Raw genomic sequence first — 9,621 nt, 5'->3', positions numbered from 1 at the left:
CCCTCATGCCACCTCCACCCTTCTGCCTTCTCCTACCTTATCTCCGTCCACTCCAATACTCACCTTGGACCGAACATCACTCCTCTCGCCACCCTCCTCCTCTTACTCCTCACAACACCTCCACCCTTCTGTCCCTCTCCTACCCTACTTCTGTCTGCTCCGATCCTCACCTTCGGACCTGACACCTTCCCTCTCCTCCACTCCTCACCCCGCTCCTCTCTTCTCTCTCCTCCCTCTGATCCTCTTCCACCAAACCTCTGCCAAGTTATGACCTTCCACCGCTGTCCCTTACCCTGTACTCAGACACCGCTCATACCTTTGCTCTGAGATTCCGTCATAGTTCCGACCTCGGACTTTGACTCCACCTCAGCTTAAGTCCATTGCATTGGTGACCTCATACTACATAAACACCATTGCCAATATTCCTTGGACTTTCAACCCCACTGTCATATCCATACAATCCTGACCTCCACTCTGGAGCCCTACTTCCCTTCCATCACCTTCTCCTTGCCGACTCCCAAGAGGTTATCCCACCTCCAGCTCTGACACCACCTTTGGTCCGACTCTGGAACATTCCGGGTCCGACCTCAACCTTGACACCTTCCAGACAAGCATGCAACACCTATGCTCCCAACTCCGGACCTCTGCTCCAGAATCCCGTTCACGTCTCCATCTAGAACCTCCAGTCTTAGCTCCAGCCTCGGACTTTGACCCCACCTCCGCTTATACCCATTGTATTGGTTAGCTCATTCCATTTAATTATGTTTGCCAATATTCCAGAGTTTAACTTCCGAGTTCGGACTTTCTGGACTTACATTGGACCTTGCAACTATTGCATTGTCCCATTCAATTCCACTATACTCCCTCATTCCTATTTGGGCTGCTGCTTCCTTTCTATTCAGTCAGCTAGCCATTCCCCACTCCCATCCTCCTTCCTTCCTCCTTGGGCCTTGGCCCTTCACTCCTCCTTTGGGAAACACCATTGAGTCAAACCCTTGACCCTCAGTGCTGTTCCTCTTTCCATCTCCCTTTGTCTCCTTTCATCCTACCCTTGTTCCTTTTGATTCCGGACCCCTCCTTATATACAATGTACATAGTAACTTGTAACCTCAGTCCAAAATCCACTTGATTTCCCCCCAAGAGACTTCCCCTCTGCTAGATCCAAAATTAGGGACCCCTAGGACAACCAGCAATGGCACAGCGCTCTGCCTGAGTCGCTGAGGCCAAGGTCCTTCCACACTAAGTCTCTGATTCCATTCTGGAGTCATCTGAATCTGCCTGATCTAACACCCACCTCCATAACCTCCATAACCTCCATAACCTCTGTAACCGCTGAGCTCCATGGATCATACTCGGCATTTCACTGTTTGTAATGTATCTTTCGCATTTTCCCCTCATCCTTATTTGGACTGCTGCTTCTCTCCATTCTAGCCAGTTAGTCATCATCCCCACTTCACCTCACCCTCCTGCCCCTCTGGGCTTTGCCCTCCCTATCTCCTTTTGGATGTACCACAGGTTCTGACCTATGACCTTCGGTACCACTCCACTTCCACCACCCCTTTGTTCCCATTCAGATACCTTCGTTCTGATTCGGACCCCCTTTGTTTCCTTGTGCTTTCGCCCTCTCCATTATATATATCAGCGCTTGTACATACTCATTTTAGGCCTTAGTCTAAAATCGACCTGAAATGCCCCCTAGAGACTTCCTGCTTGCCGTGTATGAAATTAAGGACCAAATGGACAAACAGCAATGGCACAGCGCTCCGCTTGAGTCGCTGAGGCCAAGGTCCCTCCTTGCTAAGTCTCTGGTTCCCCTCCGGAATCGTCCACCCTTGCCCAGTTCTAACACTCACTGCCTCTGAAATTAAGGACCAAATGGACAAACAGCAATGGCACAGCACTCCGCATGAGTCGCTGAGGCCAAGGTCCCTCCTTGCTAAGTCTCTGGTTCCCCTCCGGAATTGTCTGCCCTCACCCAGTTCTAACAGTAATGTTGGGTAGGTAGGAATATTAATAACCTTCTATGATTAGGATAAGGGGTACCAGAGATCGGAGGTGGAGGTGAGGGAGGAGGCAAACCAGAGGTGAACTGGAACGGTGGCAGAGTAGGTCAGAGGCTGGGTGGAGTTGGTATGGATATGACAGCATCACCACTCCACCACCCATCCCTTACAACATGCTGCAGCCATGTGACATAAGATGTTTGAAGAAAAAAGTTGCATCTAACATCATTTTAGCATGCCATTCCCTGTTCAACTCATGTTCTATAGCATAATTAGGTATCTTGGAGCTAACACAAAAATCAAATGAATACCCACTAAACCCCATTCAACTTGCTTGCAGTATCATCAAATGGGACAATCCCAGCTGGGTAGGTGATGATGTTGACATAGCAACCCAATGTGGTGCAGTGACAAGGATGGGCCACTAGGCACCTTATTGCTGATGTGGCACACCAAGTCACACATATTGCGACTACCTGCACTGGCAGCGGGATGGACACTACTGTACTCACATGAGCCAGGAGGTCCGGCTCAAAACACAGCCACATCACACATCACATGAAGGAAAAGGCTGGCCAACTTATGTCATGCCCCAACAGCACTTGGCTGCCCAGTGGCTGCGTGAATTTAAAATTGCCTTTTTAAGTAATTACATTTAAAAATGAAAAATTGCCATTTCTTCATCCAAATTGCATGTCTGCCTGGCCTGCATTCCACGGCCTTGAGGCTTGCAGCCCTGGGGATCAGAAGGGGAAAGTAAGCTAGTCTCACCAAGCGTATCTGGCTCAGCCTCCTCGGCACGAGTGGATGCCACCCTCAGTCCATCATTGACTGCCTCAAGCCCTTCAGGTACCACATCCCCTACCATATACTCAAAAACCTCCTCCACCATCACATCCCATCATCTTCTGGAGTACCTGTGAACCCGACCTCATGTGCAATACAATCAGAGCCAGGGTGTTACAAAAATGGGGCCGGAGGCGCCCATTTTCGTCCGTTCTTGGCGCAGGAAAGTGGAAAGTGGAGGTGGGGTGGTTCATTAGGCTTTACAGGTAGTTTCACAGATGTTGTAACATGAGGTTTAACAGATGTTAGCACAGTGGGTTTTTTGGTAATTGTTGATTCGTTAAACTTAATTACTATACAAATCATGTGATACAGAACCCATAAGAGTCTAAAATGGGAAATTCCCATTTCCATAACACAGGGTGGACATCAGTGTCATTGAGGGGTTGCCTTCATGGTGCAGTTATCGCCTTTGCAAGATCTGGATCAGTTTTGTGAAGGGAATTGAGGATTAAGGATAGTGGACAGGGAGTTAGACTGTGATGGGAAAGGTTGAAATTGCCTGAGTGGCACAGTTCAAAAGCCTAGATCTAGTTAGCACTCCACATACTTATAAGTAGTTTAAGTATTGCAATTGACTCACTTTGTTAGATCGGGCAGATTTGGACAACTCTGGAATGGAATCAGAGACTTAGCATGGAAGGACCTCAGCCTCAGCAACTCAGGCGAAGCGCTGTGCCATTGCTGGTTGTCCTGGGGGTCCCTAATTTTGGATCTAGCAAAGGGAAGTCTCTTGGGGGAAATCAAGTTGATTTCAGACTGAGGTTACAATTTACTAGGTACATTGCATATAAGGAGGGGTCCGGAATCAAAAGGAACAAGGGTAGGATGAAAGGAGACAAAGGGAGCTGGAAGGAGGAACAACACCGAGGGTCAAGGGTTTGACTCAATGGTGTTTCCCAATGGAGGAGTGAAGGGCCAAGGCCCAAGGAGGAAGGAAGGAGGATGGGAGTGGGGAATGGCTAGCTGACTGAATAGAAAGGAAGCAGCAGCCCAAATAGGAATGAGGGAGTATAGTGGAATTGAATGGGACAATGCAATAGTTGCAAGGTCTGAAGTAAGTCTGGAAAGTCTGAACTCAGAAGTTAAACTCTGGAATATTGGCAAAGGTAATTAAATGGAATGAGCTAACCAATACAATGGGTATAAGCAGAGGTGGGGTCAAAGTCCGAGGTTGGAGCTAAGACCAGAGGCCCCAGAGACAGAGATGCAAACAGGATTCCAGAGCAGAGGTCCGGAGTTGGGAGCATAGGTGTTGCATGCTCATCTGGAAGGTGTTGAGGTTGAGGTCGGACCTGGAATGTTCCAGAGTCAGACCAAAGGTGGTGTTGGAGCCTGAGGTGGGATAACCTCTTGGGAGTTGGCAAGGAGAAGGTGACAGAAGGGAAGTAGGCTCCAGAGTCAGTTTTGGAGTTCTGGGACCCCGTAGCAGAGGTCAGGATTGTATGACACACTTTTTGAATCCTATCCTGATGATTCATGGCTTGAAAAGTGTACACTAAAGTCTCAGGGACATGGTCCCTCAGTATGCCAAGCTTGGTGTCAAGTTTTATGTGGCATGAGTCAATCCCACTTTGCAATACTAGTGAGTGAGAAATTTTTTATGGGGACAGCAAAGATGTTTCAAATTTTTGTATTTACTGGTTGCCAAATATGGCTTGAGATCAATATAAAATAAATCTGGCTTGGCCAACTCCAGGCACTGCTCTCCTTTCAAGTCATGCCTTGCCGGTTGGGTGTCACGCATAAAAATGGGATGCCAGCTCGGAATTTTGTGTCATGCTTGGGACCATGCTGGTAGTTGGTCATGTGAGTACAGTATTATCTCTTTAACCTCATGTTTCACACCACTTTGTATTTCTTTTATCTTGGTTGGCCACCCGAACATGTATATAATAGGGGTGTTCACAGTAGCGAAAAGTACAAGAAAAGTTGCCAAAAGTTGGACTTTCCTAGCGACTTTTGAGCTTGACTTTTGACCTCTTTTGATCCACTTTTGAGGTCATTCACAGTTGTGTGCAAAAAAAGTGTGTCAAAACAGCCTCTCTGGTCATGAAGGATTTGAATGGATTACATAATGTTCACTCTGCATGCCCATTCTTAGTGAACGTGAGCACTTAATCCATGCTGCTCTCAAGCATGCATCCAGCCTCCAAGCCCAGTACCGACATCAATGATGCAGTCTTCTCTGCAACCTTTGCTCTATCGATGAGCTGAGTGATCTATCCATTTCCGATTTTGACACTGATGACGACTCCAAGTCCAAAACCTCATCTGACACTGATAGCACAAGTACAAGTTCCAGCAGCAGCAGCAGTAGCGCCTCATCCTCCAAGTCCACTGGTAGCACTATAGAATCGCTATCTCATTCATCTATCCTTTCATCCCACTCAACCTATGAAGACCTTGTTGAAACCTACACGAGGCTCTGTCACTCCCATGTTCAAGCCATCCGACGTGTCTGGCAGTTTCCTTACAATGTTGTTACCACTAGAGTCCTCTTCCCACATTCAGTTCCCAAGTGCAGCCAGCTTTCCTTTGTACTTCAGTGTTACAAAGAGGACGATGCATGGCGCTTCTGCCACAACCTACATGTCTCACCTCATTCCTTTGATGTTCTTCTATCTCTTATCCAAGAACATCCAATATTTTACAACAGCTCTAATGTGGAACAAGCCCCCATATCACACCAGCTCGTGATAACTCTTTACCGCTTTGGTAAATTTGGGAACGGTGTATCAGTTGAAGCTGTCGCACAATGGGCAGGCTGCAGTGCTGGAGCAGTCATTAATTCTACAAGATGGATAATTGCAGCATTCCTCCCTCTTCATGACCAAGCAATCTGCTGGCCAAGTGCATCGGAGAAGCGGGAAGCTTCTGATTGGGTGGAACGAGTCTCATGCCCTGCTTGGAGACCAGGATTTTGTATGGTGGATGGCACACTAATACCACTCCATGCAAAGCCAGGACATTATGGCGAACAATTCTTTGACCGCAAATCCAATTACTCCCTTAGCCTAATGGTATGCCATTCCATTTTCACGAAGCTTTGACTGTCAGGGCACACCCACCTGACCCAGCTCCACCTGCCCTGACCCAGTATCCCGCTCACCTCTACCCCCCCACCCTCCATCACGTTTCCTCAACTCCTGTTCTTCTTTCTATCCTTTTGTTCTTTTATTCCTTCATTCTTTCTTCTATCTTTATCTAACGGACAACCTTTCCTCATACCTATGTATTATTGACCCGCCTGCAACGCATGCACGACACACCCAGCCCCAGACGACCCGGACGGCCTCATGGTGCAATCCAGCACATGCCCTTGGAATCCCCCACGGGGACACCCAGATGACTGCGGCTGTATGTGGGGTGACGTGGCAAACCTCATGTGACCCAAGCCGCATGTACATAAAGGTACCTGGGGTGGGAACCAAAGAAGTAACCTTCTTCTCACAGTTCCCACTTCAGGTAAGTAGCATAGCCTCCCCTTTTAATAACAACTCACAGTTCCCACTTCAGTCTGAGTGGCCAGGGACCATCATCCCGGACCGGGCTTGCCAGTACGCACGCCCACTCCACACCCTGCAATGGCCTCAGTGCCAGGCATTACCCTCATGCCGCCTCGACCCCGGATGCATCCCTGACATGTGGCAAGTAATGTTGGGGGTGTGAGTGGAAATCCAGTTGGCATGAAAGGGTTCCGCTGTGCCTCTTGCGACTCCAACTGCTGCTGTGTGTCAGGGGACGACTCCCGGGTCCCCATGACCCTCCCCTATGGTCCACAGCCTGACCTATGAACAGCCCTATCCAGGGCAACAACTCTACTGTGGGTAAGGAGATGAATAGATAAAGCAGTAGGTAAGGTACACTTGCCTACTGTGGGTAAGGAGATGAGAAGGAAGCTAACTTCTCATCTTCCCACAGTGGCCACAATATCAGCAAAACTTCCGGGGATACCCGGAAGTCACATGAAGGGGTAGGAACCGGGTCTGGAGCATGCAGCGTGCGGAGCGTGTGTGCGTGCGGGAAGCGCGGCGGGTGGAAGTGGGTCCGGACGCGGGTCCGGGTCCGGGCTAGTCAGGGTGTGTGCCCTGACACTGTGCCACATCCAATTGCTGCTGTTGCTGCAGCTCTAGTTGGCGGATTTGTAACTTGAGCATTCTGCATTCATGCTTATTTGCCTCATGCTGTCTATGTGTAGCAATGCATGCCATGTATTCTGCATGCCACTGGTTTGACTCTCACTCTGCAAGTTCAGACTCAAATTTGCTTGCTTCATGGAAATCAGCGAGTGAGTCTCGCTTTACCTTGATACCCCATGCCATGGTACAGGCCGAAGATGTGCCTGGTGTCATAGATCTTGAGGTTGGTGTAATAGGAGCAGGGAGCCGCAAGTGCCAGGGTGCAAACCTTGGGTCAACCTTAGGTTTGGTGTCAACACTCTGCAGCTGCTCGTCGAGTAAGGTAGTATGGGGTGATGGAAGTGGGGAAGGGGAAGCATACCAAGTCCATGCCATCTTCCAACACCTCAGCCAGAGTTGCATCCTGAGACTCCGGTACATTTGTATCCATAGTAGGGGAGGCTGAAGAAAGGTTTTTGGACCCTTGGGCTTGTCCCACAGTTGAATTTGAGATCAAGTCAATGGAATGTTTTGGAAGCGTGGACCAAATTCCATCCAAATCATCAAACCAAGGGAACCTCGAGTGTATCTCCACTAATATTTAGGAATATTAGTGCATGAACATCTGAGGAAATTTCTACATACCCATTTTATTTGCGTGGATTTCTTCAATTTCCTCATCTGTCTTAACACCCTGACCTGTTTCCTTCAGGAACTTAAGGTACTTGTTGTACTGTGTTTCAAGCCTGTCGGATGAAGGTTGATGATTGAATTTGCATGCTCAAAATACAACACACCAACTGATCTGCCCATGAATTGCAGTGGTATAGTGGGCTAAGTCCTTGATGTAAAAAGCATGTTCAGGCTCATCATCCCGATCCCAAATAGACTTGGCAATGATAGCCCAGTAGTCCTTCTTCTTCTCACCAGTAGAAACCTAAAAAAAAAACGAATCAAGTAAAAGTATGGACACCAAACTGGAACATAAATCAGTCAGACCCTTGACTGGCTCTCTGCCTTCACTGTCTGGGAAGAATCTCCACATAGTTTGAGACGCACAGATGGGTTTTCAAGCAAGTAGGATACCAGCTGATCCGTCCATGTGGGGTTGGCAAGTGTCATATCCATCCCCAGCCAACAACTTCCAGTCCCTCCGATCCCTCCGGTCTACCTCCACTCCTTCTTCACTAACCTCGGAGCTCCCGTATTCCGCAATCCCCTCGGTACCCCTCGATGGTCACCACCCCCTCCTTTCAATTTATTACCTACGCCTCCCTAAGTATGGAGCCCTGAAGACTTCCGGACAGCTCCGACGTCCGCTAGCGCACTCCTGCCTCCGCTGGGCAATACACTCGCCTGCCCTGCAGAGTCCACCTTTGGGCCTATCTCTCCTTTCCATTTCTGGGTTATCACCTGCCTTTCCGTTAACCCTGTAACCCAACTCATCAGTAATATTCAGTCAGCTAATGTTTAACCCCGTTAGCTCCGCTCCGCCATTTGCGGACCCATCTTCACTGTAACTATATATATATCCAACTTGTACATAGGTTACACCTCAGTAATAAAATTGACTAGAGTTTACCCCCTGTAGTTCTGGTTCCCAGTTAGTAAGTTAGGGCACGGACGTGTTACTTGGCACAGCGCTCCTGGCATAAGTCGCTGAGGCTGAAGCCCTCCGCCATGGAGACTCTCCTTTGTCTCAACCTGGTCTCTGACAGCAAGCCACTGGATGCGGCGTGTGGTGGGGGTACTGATCTCCTCAGTTTTTAGACCAGTAGACCGGTTAGCATGCTTATTTGGTGTGGGTACCACTGTTGAAGGAGCTGCACGCTTGCTTTGCATTGCAGCTACCCAATCAGGCGAGGAAGAAACTGTACAGTATAGGATAGTAGTACATGTGACTGTTGGAGGAAGCGCCCTCAGCGCATGTATTTACACATGTTTATATGACTCTATACAATCTAAGAGTTAACCACCATGTTGTCCAAATGCCATTGACCTGGTTCTTTCTACAGTGACTCAGCACAGGGTTTAATCAGCTTAAGGCCGAGTTTTGGAACCTGTTTTTAAACCAGTTTTGGCGCTCTTGCAGCCCCAGAGCCCCAAGACAAAAGTGAGTCTTGTGACTGACTTGTCACAAGTTGGTGAGTCTTGTGGCTGACTTGTGGTACTGTGAACACCCCTAATGTCCGCAACTTGGCCAGAACACGATATCTAACTATCGGATTGATATCGCGTTCAGACACCTGCTGGCTAGATGAGGATAGAGGGAGTTGCCGGGTCATTCAAAAATTGAATCCCTCAAAGGGGTCGTGAGAACGAAAATTTTTCGTGGGAATTTCCCTCGAAGCCCCTTTGAGGGTGAATCCTAGGTATTGGGTCATGACTCATCAGCGATGCAGAACAGCCCAATTGAGGAGTGCATGCGCCTTCCTCTTCATCAGGAAACCAGTACTACCCCCCTTGTGACACAAGCGCCCCACTCAACCCAAGCACCATACTGTGAACGATCCTCGTTACCACGGAAACCTACCCCACTTGCCCAAAGACGTTCAAGAAGAGCTTCTGCAGTCCAGACTCAGGGTTCTGCAGATATGTCCACACCCGATCTTGGAATTGAGGGGGAACAGGAAGCCTCCTTGTCTACAGCG

General features: G+C 48.7%; 1 protein-coding gene across 1 annotated transcript; it reads right to left on the bottom strand.

Annotated features, from left to right (window-relative positions):
• Nucleotides 1-7,090: 7,090 nt before the first annotated feature.
• Nucleotides 7,091-8,098, bottom strand: EI90DRAFT_3134235 (uncharacterized protein; the record flags this gene model as incomplete). The annotated part of the gene is made up of 5 exons (XM_039064646.1): nt 7,091-7,297; nt 7,353-7,564; nt 7,616-7,716; nt 7,768-7,907; nt 7,970-8,098. The coding sequence occupies 5 exons, from the start codon at nt 8,096-8,098 to the stop codon at nt 7,091-7,093; spliced, it is 789 nt and encodes a 262-aa protein (XP_038909235.1).
• Nucleotides 8,099-9,621: the final 1,523 nt, after the last annotated feature.

Source organism: Cantharellus anzutake (assembly GCF_015039405.1).
Source record: "Cantharellus anzutake strain C23 chromosome Unknown EI90scaffold_115, whole genome shotgun sequence".
Taxonomy (NCBI): Eukaryota; Fungi; Basidiomycota; class Agaricomycetes; order Cantharellales; family Hydnaceae; genus Cantharellus; species Cantharellus anzutake.
Note: the sequence above shows the minus strand (reverse complement) of the source record. Positions and strands in the feature narration are given on the sequence as shown.